The sequence below is a fragment of the Heteronotia binoei genome, chromosome 21, assembly GCF_032191835.1.
Source record: "Heteronotia binoei isolate CCM8104 ecotype False Entrance Well chromosome 21, APGP_CSIRO_Hbin_v1, whole genome shotgun sequence".
In the NCBI taxonomy this organism is placed as follows: Eukaryota; Metazoa; Chordata; class Lepidosauria; order Squamata; family Gekkonidae; genus Heteronotia; species Heteronotia binoei.
Window position 1 is genome coordinate 38204700 of NC_083243.1, and position 27406 is coordinate 38232105.

Below are 27406 nucleotides of genomic sequence, written 5' to 3' on the forward strand. Positions count from 1 at the left end.
TGTGTACTGGGCATTATACCCTATGGAGATGGATTCCCACAGGATATAATGGAGAATTGATCGGTGGGTATCTGGAGTTCTGAGAGGCTGGGGTTGTTTTTTTTTTAGGTAGAGGCACCAAATTTTCAGCATAGCATGCGGTGCCTCTCCCCAAAACACTCCCCAAGTTTCAAAACAATTGGACCAGGGGGTCCAATTCTATGAGCCTCAAAGGAAGGTGCTCCTATCCCTCATTATTTCCAAATGGAGGGAGGGGGTTTTAAAAGGCATGCAGTCCCTTTAAATATGATGGCCAGAACTCCCTCTGGAGTTCAATCATGTTTGTCACACCCTTGTTCCCAACTCCACTCCCCAAGTCCCTAGATATTTCTTCAGTCGGACCTGGCAACCTTATTTTAAAGATTAAATGAAAGAAAAACACATTCGTACGTACACACAGTGCACCATCTTGAACTCTTTAAAATAAGGCCAGAATATAAATAAAACAACTGTGAACTTCCTTGATTCTAGTTTTAATCTGAGCTAGATCTTATGAGTTCTCAGCAAATGTCTTCAGTATTACAGCCAATCTCTGGAACAGTAACTCTTCCGGAACAGCGGCAAACAGAAGGAAAGAAATGGGATCATGGGCGGCTTGATATGAGTATTCACATATCCTCAAGAGGTTGGGAGCATATGCTCTAAGCTAGACTATTTGCTGAAAGATAACACCACCAAAATGTTTTGAGGGCCAACACTGTACACTTGCTGTTTCTCCTTATCCCCTACAAAAAGCTTTTTAGCAGGCCAGCCAGGAACCAGCAGGTTTCAGTTAGCATTCCAGGTTCAGAGAAATTTGGCAGTAGCTTCCCTACACTGTAGGAAGTCATTCTTTCACATGACTAGCATGAGTGCTGAGGCAAACTGCCTGCCTTGGCAGATCTCAGAATGGCTAACAGATGAACTCACTGTGGCCTCCCCGCCCCCAACCTTAGCTAGTGCTTTGCTTTATGGAAGCCAAAAATGTTCACATAGTCTCTTCCTTAGCCAATGTTCTCCTTCAAATTCTCCTTCAAAGGCAGTTTTCGTTACCTCAGGCTCCCCAGAGCCAGTCAGAATGTTTGATTTCAGTAGACACATAATTATTCACAGGACTTCTTTTAAAACCTATTAAAGAACCCTTTTTTTGCTGTGTATGGAAATTAAATGTGCCAGATATCCATAAGTTCTATTTTTTTCCTGCTAAATATAGACCATCTATTACACAGAAGGAGAAACACACATGGAACCTCTTGTCATTTGGCCCTGAAATAAAAAGTATTGCTTTATATTCTGGAATAATGCACAATCTTTAAAATCTGACAACCATACTGGAAAACCTGTAATGAGAATTCATAAGTATGAGGACCAAGGAATGCCTGACTGCTGAGGCTGCAACTGTTGAAGAGTTTGGAAAGCACAGTCAGCGCAACATGTGGTGAATGGATTGCTGTCTACAGAGAACATATTTGATCACTCTTAACACAGTTGCACTGGCTGCCACTAGGTTTCTGCATGAAATTCAAGGTATTAGTTTTTACCTTTAAAGGCTTTACAGACCAGGATATCTGAAGGACTGCCAGCAACCAGGGATTCTTGCCTATCAGGCACGACTCTGCATCACAAGCCTTGTTCTGTTTGCTGCCACTACCAGAGACCATTACAGCCAGGGCCTTTTCAGTGGTGGCACTCCGGTTATGGAATGCCCTCCCATAGTCAGCTGTTCACCTGATGCTGGACTTTATGAACTTGGGGAGGGACAGTGGCTCAGTGGTAGAGCATCTGCTTGGTAAGCAGAAGGTCCCAGATTCAATCCCCAGCATCTCCAACTAAAAAGGGTCCAGGCAAACAGGCATCAAAAACCTCAGCTTGAGACCCTGGAGAGCCTCTGCCAGTCTGAGTAGACAATACTGACTTTGATGGACTGAGGGTCTGATTCAGTATAAGGCAGTTTCATAAGTTCATATGTTCAACTTCTAGCACTAAGTGAAGCTATATCTGTTCACCTGAGCTTTTTTTGTTAAACATTCTTGCTTTGTTGTTAGTTTGGGGTATATCACTCTGCAGTTTAATTTACTTAACATATTTACTATTCTACTTTTTTGTCAGGCCAAGAAAGGAGAAATCCTGTAAGGTCTCCCTTCTGGGATCAGTGCAGTTCAGGACCATGGTGGGCTTAAGACTTCCCCATACCATTTTCCCAACCTAAAATGAGCCCAGGGAACACCCAGCTTTGTAGGATCAGACCATGATTTACCTAAGTGCCGTTTGAGAACCAGTTTGGTGTAGTGGTTAAGTGTGCAGACTCTAATCTGGGAGGACCAAGTCTGAGTCCCCACTCTTCCACATGCAGCTGTTGGGTGACCTTGGGTCATCCACTGTTCCCTCAGAGCTGTTATCTCAAGAGCAGTTCTCAGAGCTCTCTCAGCCCCACCTACCTCACAGGATGTCTGTTGTGGGGAGAGGAAAGGAAGGAGATTGTAAGTGACTCTTGAGACTCCTTCAGGTACTGAAGGCAGGATATAAATTCAATCTCCTCCTCTTCTTCAAACCCTGGAAACTAGCAAGCACTTGGTAGCCCAGTACAACCTGGCCAGGGGTCTGCCAGTGCACATATCCTCTTAACGTAATATTACCAGGGTTCTACAAAGGTCATTTCTGACACAGAATGTAGCATTTTAATATTGACAAATCTGATTTCAAAGGAAAAAGACCTACACATTTCAAAAAGAAGTTACTTGTTCTTATGGTACTAAAGTATATGAATACCTGGAGACTCAGAAGTCTATTGTCGCTTTGAACAGTATTTCCAGAAGTCAAGGAGAGGTCTAGTCCCACAAATAGCTCCTTGGAATTATTAATAAAATATAGTAAATACTAGGGATGGGCACAGACTGGACAACAGACCTCATTTTCCCATGGCCCAGGAGGTTCATGGTCTGTGAGCTCGGCTCGTGCCATCCTGCCAATACAGACCTCCTACAACCCTCCCAGGAGGTTCGTAAGGTCCATGTTGGTGGGGTTTGCAAAAACCATTTGAAGGGAACGTGTTTAAGTGGGTGAAGTTGCTGCTCAGCCTTCACTTGTGCACCGTGCAACTGTGCAAAAGCCATTTAAAGGGTACTCATTCCTTTGAAATGGCTTTGTAAGCTGAGCAGCAACCTGGTTGGTTAAACATGGAGATTCATGGTCCGGGGGTCCATAAACCCCGTGGATCTTGAACCTCCATGAACTGCCATTTTTCTGAACCATGCCCATTGCTAATATATACATCAAGGAGGAGAATAAACTGAGTACAGGTTCAAATGGTGAAAGGAGGACACCTAAGAAAATTTTATAACTGCACAGATATTCTGGAGAAATTTTGAGGTCATCGGGCTGTAGTAGGAAGTGCACGTATATTAAAATCATTGCATTTTTCTTGGGTTTTTTGGATACCCCCCAGCCATACCAATGCCCAGTTGTTGCATTAACATTCTCTGGAACTTTTCAGGCAGGCATGTGCCCTGAACATCTATGCAAGGTGCATTTTCCTCCTCACCATAGTCATGTTCTGATGACAAAGGTCACCAGGAACTTCAAGATGAAGATGAAGGTCAAGAGACTTTGCAGGTTACAGGAGCACATGACAATATAGTATAAAGACATTTTTTCCTATGTGTCTTGAGGTATTTTTACTACTCATTCCAAATGTGACAGATTTCTCCTTAAAGCTACACTCAACTAATTGAGAAATATATGTTCTGTGCAGAATAATAGCTATGAACCATTGTGCTTTAAAGGGGGGGATGTGGAAGGGACCTTTAAAATGCAATCCTAAAAACTCTTTCCTGGGAGTAAGCCAGACTGAATAAACCAGAGTAGGATTCTGAGTAGATCTGTTTAGGATTATTCTCTTAAACATGCTTATGGGTGGTCCTGTTATTCCTCTCCTAATGTCTCCTATTCTTTATCTTCCAGTCCTATGAGAACATGTATTCAGTCCTCACATCCCTTCTAAAATCCCAGTCCTGTGCAAATGTGCTTTTTTGATTTAAATGTATTCTTATCTGGACCCAAAGAGCAAGATAGCTTAATTTTCATTTATTAGCCAAAAGCCATCACTTTCTTAGTTAATGATTCAGAATTACAAAAACTGGACAATAGCCAGGCACACAAGCAGTATTAAAAACAGAGATTAAGCCATCTATATTTTACAGAGCAAGTGTGTACGTTTAAAAATTTTAGTAGATAAATCTATCCTAAAAAGGCATTGTTATTCAGTCAGCCAACCTCAGTATACACACTAAAACAGGGCATTATTTCTGCTGGAGCCCACCGGAGTGGAGCTCCACTTGGGCTGGCCAGGGGTCCGGCTGGCCTGACCCACCATGTGGCTGCCACGTGCTCCCAGGCCAGGCACTGTGGCCTAATATGCAAATGAGCTCCTGCTGGGCTTTTTCTACAAAAAACCCACTGCTTTAAAGTATATCTAAACCATCAGTAAAATTATAGGTCCCTACAGGTTACATAAAACACACAAAATTCAAATATTATATATTGTTATGGGATACTACTTATCTAGGGTAGCCAGCCATATCTAACCAGATTTCCCTCCTATTAATAGCCATCCAGCTATATTTTTGCCACTTTAAAGGTAATTTCTCTGTTCCTATAGGCTAACATTATTAAAAGATAATCCCTTTTATCTTTGCCCGACAGGCTATCAGTTTTGCTTTTTTTTAATGGGATCAGACACACAATTTCCTTGGGGGCAAACAAGAGACTTATTTGGAGCAGAGTACACAAATAATGTTAAAATCTATTTCAATGAAGACGAGGAAGTGTCTATTTTGCTTCAAGAAGGACTGGTATTGCAATACTTTTCTTAGGAACTGCAATACTTTTCTTTAAAAATGTTTAGTTCTCAATAGTGAACATTGCTCCTAAAGGGTTTTTTGGCCAATTAACTATAGTACTGAGCAAGGCAGGCACTTCAGGGCTCATATCTTCTTTTCAGACTTTATAAAATGTCATTGTGGGAAGCAGGCCAGCGCTAGGAGTTCTGCCGCTCCCAGCAGACCCCTGCACTGTGCCCCCCCACCTCCCTTTCAGATTTTTTTTTGCGCACACAGCACAATGACATCACTAGTGACATCATCATGCAGGGTGGCGTGGGGGGACAGAGCAACGGGCAGTGTACAATGCTGCTGCTGCACCGCCGCTTTCCCCCTGCACTGACTGGCTGCTTTCAAGCTGAAAATAGCCACTGCACTCTTTGGAGGTTTTGTTGGAAGCCTCCAAATAGCACAGTGTTTTAGCAGTTCCTGGCCACTTTCAGGTTGAGCCGGGAAGCCTCCAATGAGCGCAGCAGCCAAGCGGTGCCTTCCAGCCAGGGAAGGGGCAAGGGGAGTAAGAGGGTGCCTGGTGGTGTCCCCAGCCAGGGTAGCGCCCTAGGCAGCCGCCTACTCTGCCTACTCCCACACGCCAGCCCTGGTAGAAAGGAAATTAAGATATACAATTCAGATTCTACCCAACTTTTGCAGCTGCAGAAGTGAAAGCAGTGGCTTGTGTTGCTGCTGCTACCTCAAACTTTTTGGCAAAAGAGAGAGATAAAGTTGTCCTCACTGTCAGGGAAAACCTCTGTACAAGATTTGTGCATCACCAAACCAAATTTCCCCAGCCTGAGAAGAAGCTGCCCGTCGGGTCTCTGTGTCCAGTCAAGTGGCATGCTCAGAGCAGTGACTCAAACAGAAATTAAGTCCTTCAGGAGCAGGTCACTTACACTCTTACACTCATACTCAGAAGAAGAAGAAGACTGCAGATTTATACCCTGCCCTTCTCTCTGAATCAGAGACTCCGAGCAGCTTACAATCTCCTATATCTTCTCCCCCCACAACAGACACCCTGTGAGGTAGGTGGGGCTGAGAGAGCTCTCTTAGCAACTGCCCTTTCAAGGACAACTCCTGAGATAGTTACGGCTAACCCAAGGCCATTCCAGCAGCTGTAAGTGGAGGAGTGGGGAATCAAACCCGGTTCTTCCAAATAAGAGTCCGCACACTTAACCACTACATCAAACTGGCTCTCTCTGTCTCCGATTTTAAATCAGAAAGAGTTCTCAAAAATATACCAGGAAGTACTAAAATGACCATTCAGAATTCACTGGGAATGTAATATTCCAGATTAGGTTACTGAACCAGAATACAGAGGATACACTGGTATTGGAAAGCACTCATGCAAATAACTGCAATTATGTAAGTGTGCAGAATGGTTCCCTTCTACAACCTGTTTCTGCTTAATGTATAATGAGGAATGCCTCTGGACAAAAGTACCTAGAATGACTTCCAAGTGAAAGCCGGCTATAAAGAAACCTTGGGATCCATTTTAGTGAACCACATCAAAAAAATGCATAGACCACTAATGTCCTCAGTAAATTATGAGTTAGGAAGCATTAGCATCACTTTATAACTAACCATGTTAATGGAGTCAGTTTATAATTCTCCCATCTAAGAATCATATACCCTGGATCAATGCCTTTTCTTACCCTACACATGTATTTAAATCACCACCAGTACTGAAAACATGAGTTCAACTTACCTACTGACACAGTAGAATGCAACCAGTTTGAAGATGTCTCCAAACACAAGAAGAGATCCTTCCAGGTAGAGTACTGATAAGAAACAAGGAAAGTATTCAGCAACTGCAGTCATGAGAGTCATGTTGGCTCTTGTTCATTTTAGTATGCTCACTTTTGGAGGGAAATTGCTAAACAATAAGTTTTTTCCCTTGGTCATGTCAAAAATAAGAAACAATAAATACATAATTCTTGATAGGCTCCAAAAGCTGTTTTTTTTTCTATATTTCCAAGATGCCAGGAAATTAAAAACAAGAAGACATTTATTAATTAAAAAGAACATTAGAGCCTAATCATTTGCTTTTTCTGTTTTCTATGGCTCAAGGAAGAATCCTTAGTAATCAAAGAAAGCCTAAAGTGCATTTTACAACACCCACACACCCAGATCACAGCCCAATATATTAAAAAGTGTACAGTGTTGTGACCTGGAAGGAACACTGTGACCCCCCCCCCCCCATGGAATTCAACCTCTTTGCCTTGGTCTCTGGACACAGCCTCAATTCATCACTCTACTTATGCCTCTATATACCTGACTCTAAATGACTATAGCTATCTATTGAGGTTGCCACCTCTGGCTTGGGAAATTCCTAGAGATGTGAGTGCACTGCTGAAGGAAAGGAGGGACCTCAGCTGCATATAATGCCACAGAGTTCATCCTCCAAAGCAGCATTTTCTCCAGCATAACTGATTTATGTAGTCTGAAGAGCAGTTATAATTCTAGGAGAACTCTAGGCCCCACCCTGAGGTTGGTAACTCTAATTTCCCTATAAAACGGGAGGAGTATTTGAAGGTAAGTGCAGAAGGTGCTTCTTGAGGGAGAGCATAAGAAAATACAGATTATACGGAACTGCCCCATTATGTGGATCAGTCTTCCATGGCTCTCTGGGCACATGTGAAGATTCTGATAGATTCTGATCCGTAAGATGCTTGGTGTCTCAATTCCTATCTTTAAACTCTCCTGGCTGTAGGATGCAGATTCAGATTTGCATTAGAGCATGGACAGAGTGCCAAATAGAATTGCACTACGTCAGATCACAGAACTCATTTGCTCTAACCTACCTTGCACTACCATTGAACCATCTGAGCTGTTACCTTCAAAGTATTATATTTGCAGGGCTTGCTTTAAAAGTACATAGTGCTTTATCTCTCTCTATCCCAGGCCTGAAGTGGTCTGGAACAATGGACAATAGGCCTCTATTAAAGTCCTTGCTAAGCATAATATATATATGAAAGGAAACACATTTCCCTAGCAAGAGAACGTTATCAGAGGTCTCTTAGCACCCTTTGATAAGGGAAGCATTCTTCCCTGCCTCAAGGAAGGACCTCCTAGTCTGAAAGGGGCCATCTCACCCATGCAGTAGAGATTGTACTTACTGACACATCCTCTGGAAGGAAACCAGAAACCGGGATGCCAGGAAGACAGGAGATTGGGAGTAGAGAACTCCCTAAGGAATTACCTCACCCCGGTAGAGACGGGTTTCTTTAAGCCAATGAGACACCACAAAAGGCTAAGAGCAAGGATTCGTAACCAATCAACGAGATCTGCTTTGTTATCAGAAATTGTATAAATATGCTATGTTTGTAAAGATGGGTTTGAGGGAAACGCAGGAAGAATCGTGGTATAGCGAGATGCAGATTTTTCTCCTGCCACTAGTGGTAATAAAGGAATCTCTGGATCAACTCACTTGGAACTCTGGCTGTTGAGTCTCTTAATTTGGGCTGGAAGGACTCAACTGTCGGCACAGATGGTGTGTGCAACATGACTGCATCCTGGATCCAGGAGTCTGGGCTTGAAGCAAAGAGAGAGAGAGCATCCATCTCAGCCTGGGTTGAGATGGGCTTCATTCCTCCAGGCAACATCTCCTACCCACAGTTATTTTCTTTCACATATTCACACACAGTACATTGCATATCATCCTATCCAGCTGTTTGTTCAAAACAACACTGTGAATCAGTATGAATATATACAAAAGTTGACTTTTGCACTTTATACGCAGATGACCACCCTATACACTGGTTTTGTCCTGTTACATAAAACCAGGGCTTTTTGGGTAGAAAAAGCTGGCAAGGGAGCTGAACAAGGCTGGGTGGGCAGAGTGGCCAGCCATGTACTCGGCATGCTCCAGCAGGGCTGGGCGGGTAGCACTGCACTGCCCCCACCTCCACCCATGTTGTCACGAGTCACTTGGGGGCACCCAATTTGGTGCCTCCAAGGGCTGCCACCCTCGGTGACAGCCTAAGGTCACCTAGCGGGTGCGCCAACCCTGCCTAGACCACTCAAGGCCTTAAAAGTCAGTACCAAAACCTTGATCCTGACCTGTACTCCCCTGGAAGCTAGTGCAGCTGGTGCAACACAAGCTGAATGTGTGCTGTGCATGGCATTCCCATCAGGACCCATGCCACCACATCAGTATCAAGGATGGATCAGTATCAAGGGCAGACTGGCATAAATCAAGTTACAGTGATCCAATCTAGAGGTGGCCAATGTATGGATTACGGTGGACCATTGCATGGCCATTGGCCTGATCCAACATGGCTTCTCTTATGTTCTTATGGACTTCCCTGTTATGAGAAACAACTGCCTCAGTTTCAAGCATGACTGCTAGAAGCAAGAGCAAAACAAATTGGAATAGGGTGGCACCTGACTACAGCCATTGCGTTTGAGCAAAAAGTAGAAGACTCCTTGGGAAAGAAATGCAATTAAAAAGTCAAACCAACTATCAGGAAAAAGTACTCTGCATTCTCATTCTCTCTCTCTCTTTAAAAGGAGCTCAGTAGAAGAAGCCAAACTAAACACACTGTATTATTCACAACTGATGATGCCAATTTATCTTTCCCCTTTGGAAGTGGATATTTTTATACTTGAGTTTAGAAAGAAAAATGAATCTATTTAAGTCTCTCTTAAAGAAGTATTAATAAGCTAAACTACCTGGACTTCTTTCTCCTACAATTTCCCCTTATATTCATCCATTTAAGTTCTCACTAGGGTTTGATGCATTATTTCAATTCCCCCCTCTCTCTTGTTTATGTTAATTTATTCAAATTTTAAATGTCACTTTTTCATGAGCACAGTGGGAGCTTCAAAAGAAAAAAGCACCCAGAGTGATCTAAAAGCAGCTACATTGATATCCCTGCGCTAAGTGCATTTTTCTCACATTAGGCTAGAGGTATGTTTTACATTTCCAAGGCCGCTAATGTTCCAACAAGATGTATACTGACTAGAATGTAAATTTAATTTAAAGAAGTTCACCCTGAAACAGTCAATGCATGTCTAGTGTCCCCATGCTGTAGCTACCCTCTTGTAGCAAAGGGGTGCAGGGCAAGTGGCCGACTAAATTCCAGACTAGCCACATATGAGGCCTAGAATGTGATGATATTACCTTTGACAGTTGTTCAAGATTGAACCCAGCTACTCTCATGCCTATAGGACCAGAGGCCAAAAATCATGAATGCCTCCAGTTCATTGATAAAGTCACCCATGTTAGACCTCACCGATGTCCCTCTTCAGTCTTGCTATTTCCCTGATATTAACTGAACCATCTCACCAATCTCAGTGCAGTTATGGGGCTCAGTCTTCCATTTTCTGATGCCCCTTTAGATCCCACCTTTCCTTTTGGTTCAAGGCAACTTAAAATAATAGTTTATTTATTGATTTGCTTTTTACCTAACTCCTTTCCCCACCAAGCAGGGCTCAGATAAAACCAAAGATAAAATAGCAAGCCCCAAACTTCTCCCCACACACCCTTATAAGAGCCAGTTTGGTGTAGTGGTTATGTGTGCGAACTCTTATCTGGGAGAACCTGGTTTGATTCCCCACTCCTCCACTTGCACCTGCTGGAATGGCCTTGGGTCAGCCATAGCTCTGGCAGAGGTTGTCCTTGAAAGGGCAGCTGCTGTGAGAGTCCTCTCAGCCCCACCCACCTCACAGGGTGTCTGTTGTGGGGGAGGGAGATAAAGGAGATTGTGAGCCGCTCTGAGACTCTTGAGTGGAGGGCGGAATATAAATCCAATGTCGTCGTCTTCTTCTCAGCAAAAAGAGGAACAGTCTGACTTTCAAACCTTGAATCCTCATCACCACACAGGGATTCCCAGCAATTTATAGGGTTTAAGAACACCACATATCTTCTCATAAAGACATTAATTCTGCAAAACTCCCACAAAGAGATGTTTAAAAGGTGGTTTGTTTACAGAAAATGGGAAATTGTGGCTACGTGCTACAGGCAGACTTTTTCAGGAAGTAAAACCTTAGGTTAAGGATTCCTCTTTAATGAAGAAATTCTTTGTTCAAGGAATCACAAATTAAATTTAATAATTAATTTCAAAAAAATGTCCTGGCCTTATCCAAAGCTCAAGGTGGTGTATAATAGGAATATTAAAATAGAATGAAACGGTTCAGTAAGATAAAGAAAAGTTCTCCAATTCTCCCCAGAGTGACCCATATTAATCAGAAAAGGTCCTGTTGATCATGAAGAACAAGGACTTAAAACCAGCACTTTGAATTGATCCCAGATGCAAATTTGGTAGGCAGTGAAATTGTTTCAGACTATACGTTTTTATGCCATTAAAGGTTCTTGAACTTGAACCTGACTATACGTTAAAGGAAAAGTAGGTTAATTTCCACTTATGCCCACAAGAAAAGGAGGGGCCTCCTTTAAATTTGTATAGAAGTTACAATTATATACAGCAGTAAAAAACTATTTTTGTGCATACACTTTTTAAGGGGATTAATTCCCCTTACATTTATGGTAAACTGCTGCAGTTAGGAATACAATGAGGGTCTTACATTGGATCATGTTATTCTAATTCAATCTTCATGAACTGGAATAGAACAACTGGCATGTAAAGTAGAGCTTTATTCAGAACAAACATTAGAACAAAGAAAGGAGAGCAACACCTACCTAAATCCTTCATAGAAGCTTGCCACATCCAGCCTGTCTACAGCTATAAGTGAAACCTAGAATGAGACTATGGCTACCAGGACATTCCCACCCTTAGTCTCAGGCTTCAGGAAGTGCAGTCATGGTGATATCACTTCCAGCTGCATAATTGGAAGTGACATCATGTTTTGCCATGATGTTCTAGCAAACCCCCACAACTCTAGGGTAAAATCTTGGTTTCCACCACTGTGTGACAGAGTGTTGGTTATCATGATGAGTGATGTTGTAGTACATAAGAACATAAGAGAAGCCATGTTGGATCAGGCCAATGGCCCATCCAGTCCAACACTCTGTGTCACACAGTGGCCAACAAATTTATATATATAAATTTTATATATATACACATATATATATACACACTGTGGCTAATAGCCACTGATGGACCTCTGCTCCATATTTTTATCTAACCCCCTCTTGAAGCTGGCTATGCTTGTAGCTGCTACCACCTCCTGTGGCAGTGAATTCCACATGTTAATCACCCTTTGGGTGAAGAAGTACCTCCTTTTATCTGTTCTAACCCGACTGCTCAGCAATTTCATCGAATGCCCACGAGTTCTTGTATTGTGAGAAAGAGAGAAAAGGACTTCTTTCTCTACCTTCTCCATCCAATGCATAATCTTGTAAAGCTCTATCATGTCACCACGCAGTCGACGTTTCTCCAAGCTAAAGAGCCCCAAGCGTTTTAACCTTTCTTCATAGGGAAAATGTTCCAAACCTTTAATCGTTCTAGTTGCCCTTTTCTGCACTTTTTCCAATGCTATAATATCCTTTTTGAGGTGCGGTGACCAGAATTGCACACAGTATTTTATTTTATTTTTATTTTTTTTATTTTATTTTATTAATTTCATTTATATCCCGCCCTCCCCCACCTTGGCAGGCTCAGGGCGGCTAACAGCAATCCATAAAAACACACCATAATAAATAAAACATTAGAATTACAATATAGAACAATAAAACATTAAAACATTAAATTAACAACCAGTCTAGTAGATACAATTATACTGCGGTATAGATCTTTGGACCGCATTGGCGGATCTTTAATTACCATTTTTCTTAGCAGTCCGAATATGCTGATTTAAAAAGGATGGTCTTGCAGGCCCTGCGGAACTGTTCAAGGCTCCGCAGGGCCCGCACCTCCTCCGGGGAGTCGGTTCCATAGGGTAGGGGCCGCGATCGAAAAGGCCCGTATTCTGGTGCTCTGATATTTAACTTCCTTCGGCCCAGGGATAGTCATTAGGTTTTTCCCCGTTGACCTCAGTGCTCTCTGGGGTTCATATGGGGAAAGACGGTCCCTCAGGTAGGCAGGTCCTCGGCCATATAAGGCTTTAAAGGTAACGACCAACACTTTGTACTGGACCCGGTATATAATCGGCAGCCAGTGCAGTTCACGTAGTCCCGGCCATATATGCTCCCGTTTCGGGAGTCCCAACAACAGCCTGGCCGCCGCGTTCTGCACTAGCTGCAACTTCCGGGTCCGGCACAGAGGTAGCCCCAAGTAGAGGGCGTTACAGTAGTCTAGTCTTGAGGTGACCGTTGCGTGGATCACTGTTGCGAGGTCCCGGCGCTCAAGGAAAGGGGCCAACTGCCTTGCCCGCCTCAGATGGAAGAATGCTGACTTGGCAGTGGCTGCTATCTGGGCCTCCATCGATAATGAAGGCTCCAGTAAAACACCCAGACTCTTTACCTGGCGTGCTGCTTTCAATGGCGCACCATCGAAGGCCGGGAGAGCTATTTCCCTTCCCAGAGCGCCGCGACCCACGCATAGGACCTCTGTCTTCGCTGGGTTCAACTTCAGCCCACTCAGCCTGAGCCATGTCGCAACAGCCTGTAATGCCCGGTCGAGATTCCCTGGAGCGGGGTCGGGCCAGCCATCCATTAGTAGATAGAGCTGGGTGTCATCTGCATATTGATGACAACCCAGCCCAAACCGCCGGGCAATCTGGGCAAGGGGGCGCATATAGATGTTAAACAGCATCGGGGAGAGAACTGCTCCCTGGGGCACCCCACAATCCAGTGTGCGCCTCCGGGACCGCTCGCTCCCGATAGCCACCCTCTGTCCCCGACCTAGGAGAAAGGAGGAAAGCCATTGCAAGGCCAACCCCTCGACCCCAATGTCGGCGAGGCGGCACGTCAGTAGCCGATGGTCGACTGTATCAAATGCAGCCGACAGATCTAACAGCATCAGTACCGCAACGCCGCCCCGATCCAGTTGCCGTTGGAGGTCATCCACTAAGGTGACCAGCACCGTCTCCGTCCCATGGCCCGGCCGGAAACCAGACTGACATGGGTCTAAGACAGAAGCGTCATCCAGAAACCCCTGTAGCTGCAACGCCACGGCCCTCTCAATAATTTTACCTAAGAACGGTAAGTTGGACACCGGCCGGTAGTTCGCCAATTCGGCCGGGTCTGCTGTAGCTTTTTTCAGGAGAGGGCGGACCAAAGCCTCTTTCAGAGGTGTTGGAAAATGCCCCTCTAAAAGGGATCTATTTATGATGTCCCGTAAAGGGCATCTAAGCTCCCCTTGGCAAGATTTAATCAGCCAGGAGGGGCAAGGGTCCAGATCACATGTTGTCGGGCGAGCAGCAGAGAGGATTCTGTCGACTTCCTCCAGGCTGAGTGGGTCGAAGTGGTCCAGCACTAAACCTGAAGACAGGCACGGAGCCTCAATTTCACTCACTGTATCTAATGTGGTAGGCAGGTCTTGGCGGAGCAGCGAGATTTTATCTGCAAAATATTTCGCAAATGCCTCACAGCCTATTCCTAATTCTCTAACATTTGGTTTGCCTTGTGGCAACGTTGTAAGATCCCCAATTATTCTAAATAATTGTGCTGGGCGCGAATTTGCAGATGCAATCTTGGTTGCAAAGTAATCTTTCTTTGCAGCCTTGACTGCCACCTCATAAGACTTCATAAACGTTCTATAGGATGTTCTCGTTGCTTCGTCCCGAGTATGCCTCCACTGCCTCTCTAGTCGTCTGAGCCCTTGTTTCAGCTGGCGTAACTCCAAGGTATACCATGGAGCCAGCTTCGTGCGAGGGCGCAGAGGGCGCCGGGGTGCAATTTCGTCGATAGCCCTGGACAGCTGGCCCTGCCAGATTTCCACCAGGTCATCGAGGGAATTGCCAGTGGGCCAGGGATCCCTTAGGGCCGTTTGGAACCGTTCCGGGTCCATCAAGCCCCGAGGGCGAGCCAAAATAGGCTCTCCGCCCATACAGGGTTGGGGCGGCATCCCCACACGGGCCTTAAGGGCTAGGTGATCCGACCATGGTACCGCTTCTACGGCGATATCGTTCACCAAAATCCCGGCTGCAAAGATCAGGTCTAATGTATGCCCGGCCTGATGCGTGGGAGTCGTGACAAATTGAGAGAGTCCCAGTGTCGCCATGGACGACACTAGGTCCATCGCCTGAGTGGAGGCCGTGTCGTCGGCATGGACGTTGAAGTCACCCAGGACCATAAGCCTCGGGTACTCCAACGCCCAGCCCGCCACTGCCTCCAATAGTGATGGTAAGGCGTTAGCTGGTGCGTTGGGCGGACGGTACACCAGCCAAACCGCCAACCCCTCTCCAACATCCCATGCCAGACCGGTGCATTCAATCCCATCAATCTTTGGATCCGGGAGAGCCCGAAAGGAGTAATCCTCCCGTATGAGTAGTGCTACCCCTCCCCCCCGCCCGCTCATCCGTGATTGGTGAAAGACCGAGTATCCCGGGGGGGACATCTGGGAGAGAGCTACTGTCTCCCCGTCCCTCACCCAGGTCTCGGTCACGCAAGCCAGGTCCATGTTCTGCCGTAGCAGAAACTCCCTAAGGGTTGCGGTCTTATTATTTATGGACCTGGCATTACATAACACCAATGACAGAGGCGAGCATTTCCTCTTGGTCCCACTACCTGCTACCATTGGGATGGGAAGTAGACTGGAAGGTGGCCGAGCACCATTTCGTCTCTGTCTCCTTCCCTTATATTTTTGTCTATTCCCACCGTCATATCTTCCCCTCCCCAGGAGCACTGGGATCCCCTGGCCAAACATCTGCACCAAACCAAGATGAACCCAAGATAAACCCACCGGTGTCACTCCCCCGATTTGTTTGCACCTGCCGTTTCAATTTACCCTCCTCACCACAACCCCTCCGGTTCCCGGCTAATAGACCCACTACTTATGTCTTAAATTAATTAATTTAGTTAGCCCTCCCAATCCATCTTACAACCAATTAGTTTAAATTCATATAAATTCATTAGTTCCTAAACTTATTAATAAATAATCCCTCCCACCCCCCATCCTAATTAATAAGTTAAGAAAAAAAAAATTTTTTTTTAATATATATATATATATATCTAAATATTAAGTCAGTCGCTAATTGATTGGTAAAATAATCAATAATTAATTAACAATAATAAAATTGGTTCTATTAGTGAGATAGCCGTCATTCATCCGTGGGGTGTGAGTCCAGATAGTCTGTTGGGTAGGATGACAAATTGCACACTGCCCATAGATGTTCTTCATTAATAACATTTACAGTTTCAGTCCCAGTGGTGGTCTTGGTGATGTTAAAGTGCAGGTGCTGGTAATGGCAAGATGTTAAGTTAGTCCCAATGATGTTAAAGTGCAGATGCAGATGGTACCAACTTCGGGTTTGATTCAGCCGCTCGGGCATCTAAGCCTGGTGATCTGAAGAGAGGGGTGGGGGGGCAAAGTCCGTCTTGCGATCTCTTGATTAGTCCGGCCAGGGAGCACAGCTTCTATCTGTGTCGCCTCTGATCTTCTTTGACTCAGCACGCAACTTGGGCTCCCCTGAGCCCCGTATAGGGCTTCTCTAATTGGGGATACCCAGGCTATTGAGCCAAGTGTGTTATTTGGCGCTTGCAGACAGAAGGATGGATGGATGGGTGGTTGAGCGTAGGATGACAAAAAAGGAGGGGGGAGCAGGAGGCGGTGCCTAAAGGTGCCCGCCAAACCTTCGTCCTGGGGTTCACTCGCCGCTCGTTTCTCCTCGGCCCCTCTACTCCCCAGGGGCTTGTCACTACTCCCAGCCCTTCCAACTGACGCCCGCAACTCATCCACGGCGCCCTCGGCTGGCTCCCGCTCCGCGCCTGTTCATTCACGGCGCCCTCGACCAGCTCCCACTCCGGACTCACCGGCCGTCTTCTCGGGCTGCGTTTCACGACGGGCCGCGGCCGCGCCTTGCCTCCGTTGGTGCACCAGGCCAGGCAAGTCTCCGGCTGCTGCCTCCGCGTTTGCCGGTGAGGTTTCCTCGTTTCTCACTCCGTTGATGTTTCTATTGCTGTTTCTTCGATTGCTGCTATTGTCAGGTCAATTGTCAGTTGTTGTTATTTTAGTCTTATTGTGTTGTTATTGACTGCCCGGCGGGAGCTCCAGCGTCTTAAGCTTCAACCGCCGCCGCCGCCATTTTATTCCAAATGAGACCGCACCATCGATTTATACAGGGGCATTATGATACTGGCTGATTTGTTTTCAATTCTCTTCCTAATAATTCCCAGCATGGCGTTGGCCTTTTTATTGCAATCGCACACTGTCTTGACATTTTCAGTGAGTTAGCTACCACGACCACCAAATCTCTCTCTTGGTCAGTCTCTGCCAGTTCACACCCCATCAACTTGTATTTGTAGCTGGGATTCTTGGCCCCAATGTGCATTACTTTGCACTTGGCCACATTGAACCGCATCTGCCACGTTGACGCCCACTCACCCAGCCTCAACAGATCCCTTTGGAGTGCCTCACAATCCTCTCTGGTTCTCACCTCCCTGAACAATTTAGTGTCATCTGCAAACTTGGCCACTTCACTGCTTACTCTCAACTCCAAATGACTTATGAACAAGTCAAAGAGCATGGGACCCAGTACTGAGCCTTGCGGCACTCCACTGCGTACCGTCCTCCACTGCGAAGACTGCCCATTTATACTCACTCTCTGCTTCCTATTAATTAGCCAGTTTTTGATCCACAAGAGGACCTGTCCTTTTACTCCATGACTCGCGAGCTTACTAAGGAGCCTTTAATAAGGAACTATCAAAAGGTTTCTGGAAGTCAAGGTAAACAATATCTATCAGGTCTCCTTTGTCCACATGTTTGTTCACCCCTTCAAAGAAATGTAACAGGTTAGTGAGGCAAAATCTTCCCTTACAGAACCCATGCTGAGTCTTCTTCAATAGCTTGTGTTCATCAATGTGCCTACTCATTCTGTCCTTGATAATGGTTTCTACCAACTTTCCCGGTATTGAAGTCGGACTGACTGGCCTGTAGTTTCCCGGATCTCCTCTGGTACCCTTTAAAGATGGGGGTGACATTTGCTACCTTCCAGTCCTCAGGAACGGAGGCAGATTTCAATGAAAGATTACATATTTTTGTCAGAAGATCCACAAGTTCAACTTTGAGTCCTTTCAGAACTCTTGGATGTATGCCATCTGGACCTGGTGACTTATTAGTTTTTAATTCGTCTATCAGTTGTAGGACCTCCTCTCTTGTCACCTCAATCTGACTCAGGTCTTTCAATACCCCTTCCAATCTAAGTGGTTCTGGAGCAGGCAAACACTTCTCATCTTCCACAGTGAGGATGGAGGCAAAAAATGCATTCAGCTTCTCAGACATTTCCCTATCCTCCTTTAGTAATCCTTTGACCCCTTGGTTAAAAGTGTTGCAGAATGTTAGCAACCCCCCCCCCCCCCGCCCAGTACTACTCTAGATTCTGGTATTCTGTAATGCAAATAAAGCATGGAATATTACAATGACATACAGGTCTAACCAGTAAACAGCCCAACCATCAAGTTAAAGATTCCAAGGTATTCCAGAATGTCCCCACACAAAGCTCATTACAGAAGTCTACATTACAGAAGTTACAAAAGTACAGGGAGCAGGGGATCCCCTGGTTTGAAGGCCCTTTTCCACTTCTGGGTTATCAGAAAATGGGGGGTGGGGCACTCCATTATACCCTATGGAGACTGGTCCCCATAGGATATAATGGAGAATTGTTCTATGGGTATCTGGGGCTTGGAGTGGTTGCTTTTTGAGGGAGAGGCTCCAAATTTTCAGGATGGCATCTGTTTCCTCTCCTAAAAAACCCCCCAAGTTTCAAAAAAGATTAGACCAGGGGGTCCAATTCTATGAGCCCCAATCGAAGATGTCCCCATCCTCCATTTCCAATGAAGGTAAAGCATTTAAAAGGAGTGCAGTCCCTTTAAATGTGATGGCAAGAACTCCTTTCAGAGTTCAGTCATGCTTGTCACAAGCTTGCTCCTGGCTCTACCCCCAAAGTCCCTAGATACTTCCTGAGTGTGACCTGGCAACCCTAGATATGCATGATTAACAGTGCAATCCTAGGCAAAATTACTCCAGTTGATGCTTATTTGTTTCAATGTTCTTAGATGGAAGCTTACAGTAGACTGTACTAAGAGCCCTGTAAGCTTTTGGAGGATTGGCTACATCAGGGGTGTGTAGCCTAATATGCAAAGGAGTTCCTGCTACAAAAAAAACCCACCAAAACCCTGACTGCGACAGACTATAGCAGGAACATGCCAGCTAGTGTGTAGAATGCTGTATATGCATATTCGGTCATGCCAATTTTACCCCCTCCCCTTAAGATATTTTCATGAGTTAAAGGGGTTTGCCTCTTCAATAGAGAGAGGCAGGTGCATGGGGGAACTGTGCTGGCAGAGGCTAACAAAGTGTATCAAGAGTCCCCACAAAGAAGCAGCCACGTCTTGAGTTTCAGGATGGGGCTGCTGCCTGGGACCTTCACACCACTTTCCTTTTGCTATTCCACAGAGCTGCTGGTCAGAAGAAGGATCAATCAGACAGCTACACACACCCTAAGTTTCAAGGGATTGGCTGCCCTCTGGGTCTGCTTGCTGGCCAGCTCCAGCAGCTGAGTCCAGGAAGACCCACTGCTCACGCCTGTGTTGATCAGCAAAGAAGTGCTCCTTTAAGCTGTTTCCAGGAAGCCTGAAAATATGACCTATGGGTGAAGAGTAGGATTACCAGGTGTCTACTAATGGCAGGGAAACTTCCAGTAATTCTTTCTGCTGCCTGCCAACAATCATCTGATCAATGGACAGAAGCAGGTCAGCAAAATGGATAAGCATCATTTTTTGTTGCCATGGACTGTGTGACTGAACAACAATAATCAATGTCACTTCTGGCACAACCTGGAAACAGCAGCATTGCACTGGGGTGACACTCTAGCACTCACTGGGAAACTATGGAAATCATAGCATTTGGGAACAAGTGCTAGAGCACTGCCTGTTAAATGCTGGCAATTCCAAGTCAAGTTGAAAGTGATGTCATCACCCAGTGCCAAAGATGGCTCCCCCCACCCAGTAAGTACCTGCCTCCTCATCTCCTGCCAGTTGCTGGGCTGTGCTTGGCAATCCTAGAGAAGAGGGAGGGTCAAAGAAAGATATCATCTTTTTATCTGTCTCTACCCACCTTTCATGAAAATTTTCTCCAGAAATATGTTTCTATGTCATTACTAACCTATGCTCAGTTGCAGAAAGCTCAGGGCAAAACAATCTTGGGGGACTTCATCATATAGCACTCCACCCCACAAATGTCAGTGAATAACGTATTTCACTACATGAATTGCAATGCATCTCCAGTTACAACGATAAGGTGATGGGAAAGACCTCCACTAGGGACAAAGATACTCCCCAGGATTACTCGAATGTAATAAATGTGTTAGTGGTTAAGTGCGTGGACTCTTATCTGGGAGAACCGGGTTTGATTCCCCACTCCTCCACTTGCAGCTGCTGGAATGGCCTTGGGTCAGCCACAGCTTTCACAGAGCTGTCCTTCTGGGAGAGCTCTCTCAGCCCCATTCACCTCACAGGGCGTCTGTTGTGGGGGAGGAAGGTAAAGGAGATTGTAAGCTGCTCGGAGACTCTGACATTCAGAGTGAAGGGCAGGGTATAAATCCAATGTCGTCATCATCATCATCAACAATTATCAATGAATACTAATTAACTCAATAAGCAATAGATTTCCTATTTAACTTTGTGACCCACTGTTCTGAAGGTCAAAGGTAGGTTATTGTTATCACCTTGTAAGCATTGCCAACAAACTAGAGAAAAAAATGTCTTCCCTCTTTGATTTAGGCTTAATGTGTAGAAATGTACAGTTCAAGATTTTCATGGTACAGAGGTAAACAAATTCACTTGGTAAATAATATCCAATCAAGCCTTTATTAAAGGGGCAGGCCATTTTCCCCCACCCCCCTTCAGATTGTTGGCAACCCTACGGCCTTGTTTGTCTCTCACTTTAGGCAGTATGAACCAATAGGTCAAGCACACAGCCTTCTGGGCTCTTCCCTCTTCCCTCCTCCTTATCTAACTTTCCCCTAGGGAGCTGAGAGATGTACACAAGGCTTTCCCACCAATTCTACTCTTACAAGTAACTCTGGACTGAGGAAAAATGATACTCTTGAGCAGGGCTTTTTTGTAGGAAACCCCACCCAGCAGGAACTCATTTCCATATTAGGCCACACCCCCTGATGTCAAGCCAGCCAGAACTGCATTCCTGTGTGAAAAAACTGCATTCCTGCTCAAAAAGAGTCCTGCTGTTGAGTCACCTAATGAGCTTTATCAGGGAGCAGGGTGTTGAACACACGTACCCCTTGTCAAAATTAAACATGCTATGCACTTCCACTTCTGCGGTTTACTTTCTTGCTTCTCACAGCACAAAAGAATGCTTTCTCTTGAAATATAATTCAGTGTCAAATGCAAATGTGTATCCCTGCTAATGTCAGTTGCTTCTTCTTGTTTCTCTCAATAAGTAGTTCTAGTCCTCCTGTTTACTTTTGTCAGAGAAAACAAAGGTCTGCCAAAATATACTAAAGAAGGAAATCTTTGGCATAATGAAATCCTTTGTCCTCCACATTTAATCCATATATACAACAATCTTAGCTAAGTAAACCTATGCTTAAAAAAAAATTACTTCAACTACAAAAAAAAAAATCAGTTCAGCTGGTCTGGCAGACAGCAGGGTTTTTTTTAGCTCCTGAAGAAAAGAGATTTCAAAAAATAAACCTGTATAGATCACTAACTAGCTGATTCAACAAGGTAGGTGGGCAACTTACCCTAATTGAGGATGGGAACCAAAACACGACCCTTAGCTTGCTCTGGTGTGCTGCGGTCAGAGTTACTAAATATGGAGAGCCGAGAAAGCTATCTCTCTGGCACATTACTTGGAGCTAAAAATAAAATGAGTCACCATGATTGGAATGCAACATCTCCCAGGCTCCCAAACTCATTCTGCATGTCCACAGTGCCATTTCGTATGCATTGAATGGGATCAAATGTTGAAACCTATTACTCTCCTTGTGTCACTTTTATACATTGCTTAGCTCCTTCCTGTCACTGGCAGAAGGTGACATTTCTGTGTCTTCATCTACATTTGGAATCCATTAAACTGTAAAGAAGAAACTGATGAGAAGGTCATCCAGGACAACCTACTGCCCTGAGATAGCTTTCCCTTATGTAAGCCAGCATAACAGCTTTGAGCCATGTGTCATTTCCCATCCTGGGCTGCTTCCATACCAGGGTGCTTTTCCTTGCTGGTCACATTGTTGATGTGACCCTGAGCATCTCTTGCAGTGAGGATGCTCGACACAAAGCCATGGTTTCCCTTTTAGACCTGATGCATTGAAGCCACCCCCCCCACACACACACACTGTGTTCTCACATTAGCATGGGGATTCTCCCTACATCCTGTTTTTTTAATTTTCAGGAACATGGATAACCTGCAGAGGAGATTTAAAAGCTTTTTTAAAAAATCCACATCTTTGCAGAGGCATCTTCCCCTCTCCAATCTAAACTTCCCCCTTTTGTCTAAACTTCACAAGCATTTAACACTGCATAGGAATAACACAATAGCTAATAAAAATTCTTAAAACCCTACACGTACTCACAGAGAAACCTCTGATGATCCCCTCCCTGTCCTTAAAAGGCAGGCTGAGCTGTGGGTGGTTTTAAAAAAAAAGAAGAAAAAACAGCCTCCACAAGCTGATAGCCACTTTGGTGTAGTGATTAAGTGCATGGACTCTTATCTGGGAGAACCGCGTTTGATTCCCCACTTCTCTGCTTGCAGCTGATGGAATAGCCTTGGGTCAGTCATAGCTTTCTTAGGAGGTCCTTGAAAAGGCAGCTGCTGTAAGAGCTCTCTCAGTCCCTACCTCACAGCGTGTCTGTTGTGAGAGGGGGGGAAGGTAAAGGAGATTGTGACTGCTCTGAGACTCTGAGATTCAGAGTATGGGGGTGAGATATAAATCCAATATCTTCTCCTCCTCCTTCTCGAGTAAAGGAGGATAGAAATGACATAATACCTTTTAACAACTTTTGAAGAAACTTCTCTCATATTTTACACAGTCCCCTCCCCAGTTATCCTCTTCTCCTTCACCAAAATCCTGCAATTATGCCATTTCCCCTTCAAGCACAAGGAACTGCTCCTGTGACAGCATCCTGCCCAGGAAACACCCTTTGTTACCGGTATAAAATAAAGCAGATTTTTTTTGTGTGGAAGGCATTGTTAATAGCCTGTGCATAAATATAGCATGACATCATGGGGAAACATAAAAAAAAAAAGCACACATCAGTTGAGAGGGTGAAGTGTGAGAAATCTTCGGTGTGAAAGATGCCCTGGTTAGAAAGACAAGCTATAAATAGTCTAGCTTATTCAGCCCCTCTGGACATGTGCTTCTGCCCTTGTAATTAGTCACTCCCAGGTTCCCATTTCTTATAAGTCCCTCAGATATTATCCAAATTTTGCAAACTAGTGTCTGAGACAGCCAGAGCTATTTTTGTAGCAGGAACTCCTTTGCATATTAGATCACACACCCTGATGTAGCCAATCCTCCAAGAGCTTACAGGGCTCTTCTTACAGGGCCTATTGTAAGCTCTTGGAGTATTGGCTACATCAGGGCAGTGTGGCCTAATATGCAAAGGAGTTCCTGCTACAAAAAAGCCTTGGATATGGCTATGAAGTTCTTCTTGATTACTTGTTTTGTGACCTCCTGGAGTTTGCTTGTCAAGCAGTTTCTGCCACATCTCACCTGGTTCTGATGTTACAGTGCTCCTACCAAAAACGTCCTAATAATAATTCTGGCTCCATATATCCAAATACCGTGGATTGGCTCCAGTCAGTCAAGGATCACATGACTCCAAAATAAAAATGTTAAAAACTCCTGAAACTTTGAAGCCACAAAAAATGGGAGGTGAAGGAGGATTAAATAATTGCAGAACTTACTTTCATCCCAAGTCTAAACTTATTTTATTGCTTCAACAACGTAAAATGCATGATTCAGAACTAAGCAGATAATATTATGTGATACTGCATATTTACAAACTTTAGAAAGCTATCTATATAGCAGGAGTTTGAAGAGGCACCATAGAAATATCCTTAGTAAATTAATTATTTAAATTAAAAGTATAAATTTCTTAGCTTTCTACAAGAAACTGTGAGTATACCTAGTACTAAAAAAATTTAATACTGAAAACTGCTGCCCTCCATTCTATCTTAGTATGTGGATCTTATTTTTTGCTACCTGAAAGGTAGAGAAGCTGAAAACAAAGGGGGGGGGTGTGTGACAAAGAAAATAAAGTATTATTTGGACAGAAATAGTTTCATATTCACAACAGCACTAGCAACAGATTTGAATAGCAAGTTAAACTTCATAAGATTGAAAATAGTGAATGTTCCAATAGTATATTACCATAATACATATTAATTAATTAGTATATTAATTGTGGACAAAATTAGTCACATTTAAACAATGAGCATATATTTGAAAGCCATCTGACAGAACTGCAGTTCTAAGCTCTGCTCATGACCTGAGTTCCATCCCCAGTGGAAGCTGGGTTTTCAGGTAGCCAGCTTGAGGTTGACTCAGCCTTCCATCCTTCCGTGGTCGGTAAAATGAGTATCCAGCTTGCTGGGGGGAAAGTGTTGATGACTGGGGAAGGCAATGGCAAACCACCCCGTAAAAAGTCTGCTGTGAAAACGTTATGAAAGCAACATCACCCCAGAGTCGGAAACAACTGGTGCTTGCACAGGGGATCTTTCCTTTTTTTCTATGTATGTCTACAGTATGCACAGGGTATGCTGGGATCGATACAACTATCCTCCAAGTAGCTTTCTGCCAATCTAAGAAGCCTTCCTTCAACTTAAGTGGCTCCTCTGTTGAAGGAAAAGCCCCATTTATGCAAGCAGAAGGCTGTTTAGATGGGAGGAAGGCTTCAGACTTGGCCCAAAATGAAAGGGGAGAAATAAAACAGCTGAACAAATAAATATATAAACTTTGCTCAGTGGAGTGGGCAGGATAGGAATATGTTCTACCTCATCACTATCACGTGCTATAGATTGTCTTATGTACAAATTTTAACAATATTAATTCTGAATGATTAACAAGAGAGTCTTAAGCAGAATCACAGCTTCATAAGAAGAAGATGATATTGGATTTATATCCTGCCCTATACTCTGAATCTCAGATTCTCAGAACGGTCACAATCTCCTTTACCTCCCCCCCCCCCCAACAGACACCTTGTGAGGTAGGTGGGACTGAGAGAGCTTTCCCAGAAGCTGTCCTTTCAAGGACAACTCCTATGAGAACTATAGCTGACCCAAGGCCATTACAGCAGCTGAAAGAGGAGTGGGGAATCAAACCCAATTCTCCCAGATAAGAGTCCACGCACTTAACCACTACACCAAACTGCCCCACGAACTTCAACAGATTTAGAAGACAATACTGAATTAGAAGGGCCAGTGGTCTGGCTTGGTACCAGATGGTTCCATATAACTGACTGAGGTAATCCCATCTCAGAAGCTAGGATGGCCTGCAGGAGTTAGAATCATAGGAGTTGGAGGGTCCCCTGAGGGTCATCAAGTTCAACCCCTTGCACCTTCAAGGAAGGAGAGTCCACCACCTCCCAAGGAAGCCTGTTCCACTGAGGAACTGTTCCAACTGTCTGGAAGTTCTTCCTAATGTTGAGCCAGAAACTCTTCTGATTTAATCTTAACCCATTGGTTCTAGTCCTACCTTCTGGGGCAATAGAAAACAATTCTGCACCATCCCCAATATGACAGCCCTTCAAGTACTTGAAGATGCTTGTTGTGGTTTCCTGCCCTGATGCTTCCTACAGTTCCTTGTCCACCCACCTTCCCTGCCTACATGAGCAGTGGAGCTCCAGAGCAAAAGACACAAGTGGATGCACCCTCTTGTGCTGACTATATCTCCACATGAGATCTAGCAGTTTTTGACCAGCCACTAGAAGGGAGACTACCTGAGAAACCCCCTGAATATTGTACCAAACTCCTCAGAAGAAGGATGGAATACAAATGAAACGTAGTCCCAGTCAGGAGGGGGCAATTCTATTACAAGTGCCCCATTGCAATTAGTCTGAGCAACATTTCATTAAACTGTTATTCAGAGAATGACTTTAAAGTGCGTGTACGCGGTTATCTGTGAGCTGAACGATGCAGTTGAGAGTAATGCTGAATAAATCTAGAGTTTCCAAGCCTGTAATGAAGAAAGCTGAAGATAAATGGTCTGTTCCCTCGAAAGAATAAAGCTGCCTATTGTCAACCTCTGCCTAGTTATCCCCCTTCAATTTCCTCATTAGCTTCCTTATGAATAATACATAGATGCTACTACAGATAGTTTCATAACTCCTCAATTGTTCATGCTAATTTAACAATCTCTGAATCACAATATGCCAGGGAGCCCATGAATATTCCTAAGCACTTACACCCTTCTGCGCTCTAGCAGTCTGCAGTGCCAGATTATTATTATTTTTTTTAAATGCAACATTTTTTTTAACCTTTCCAAAAGCAGCAGTGAGTGAAACACAACTGCTCGCAAGGACAGTTATCAGAAAATGATATCGAGCACTTCAGGGTGCATGACAGCAAAATGTAACCATCATTTTGTTTTATTTTATCTGGGGCGGGGGGCTTGTGAAGTTCTGATTATTAACCGCTGCGAAAAAGTGTGTGTAATATATCTGTGTGTGTGTGTGACTTCTCTTTAGAATAACCCATTACCCCTGCTAATGGAGTTGCTGCAGAGAATATAAGAGAAATATTATCTGCAAGAGGTCTTTTGTGCAGCAGGCTGCACAGAGAATTGTGCAGTTAATGCTGGTGGTGCTCTTGGTATCCATTAGCATTCAAATTCACTTCATCTTCTTACCAGCAGGAATTGTGTGAAGATCGGCATGAAGCAACGTCTTACAGAACAAACAGCTACATGGAAAGTTGCCAGACATGTAATTAAGGAGGGCCACATCCCATTTCAAAAAATGCAGTGGGGAAAATGGCTTCTACCAAAATAAGCACGTCAATCAAGGGACTGTAGGGTACAAAGTCCCCGCTTCAAATCCTGGCTCTTCTGCAAGCTTTTAAAAACATTTTTGGACCTGAGCCGGATACAGTCAGGAAGTTATCATATGGGATTCACTACCACCAGATCTGCAGGTGGTTGCAGCTTTTGAAAGAGGATCAGAGAGCCTCATGGAGATGTCATTGTTAACTACAACAGGAAAACAATCTTTAGTCTAGGTAGTAAGAGAGTATATCTCTGAATATATGATGCTGGCAACTTCTTTATGAGGTTTCCATTCTTCCAAGATGTTCATATGTGGCCCTTCTCCTTTATTTTATAGTAAGCTAGGCTGGCAGAAAAAGATTGGCCACCAGCAGGCTCCATGTATGTAGAAGTTATGTTGCATGGAATGAGTAGACCAGATTTGGACTGGAGATTGTGTGGGAAGGGAGAGGACATTTAATCCTTCAGCTCCTGCAAATTGGTGTGGAGTTGATGCTCTTGTATTAGCATTTGAT

At 44.4% G+C, this 27406-nt stretch overlaps 1 protein-coding gene across 1 annotated transcript in view; it reads right to left on the reverse strand.

Annotated features, from left to right (window-relative positions):
- RIN3 (Ras and Rab interactor 3) overlaps positions 1–27406 on the reverse strand; it is a 120813-nt gene that overhangs the window by 44888 nt on the left and 48519 nt on the right. Inside the window, exon 4 of the mRNA XM_060262391.1 lies at positions 6595–6667. Coding sequence (XP_060118374.1) covers positions 6595–6667 — 73 coding nt within the window. The remainder of the gene's footprint in view (positions 1–6594; positions 6668–27406) is intronic.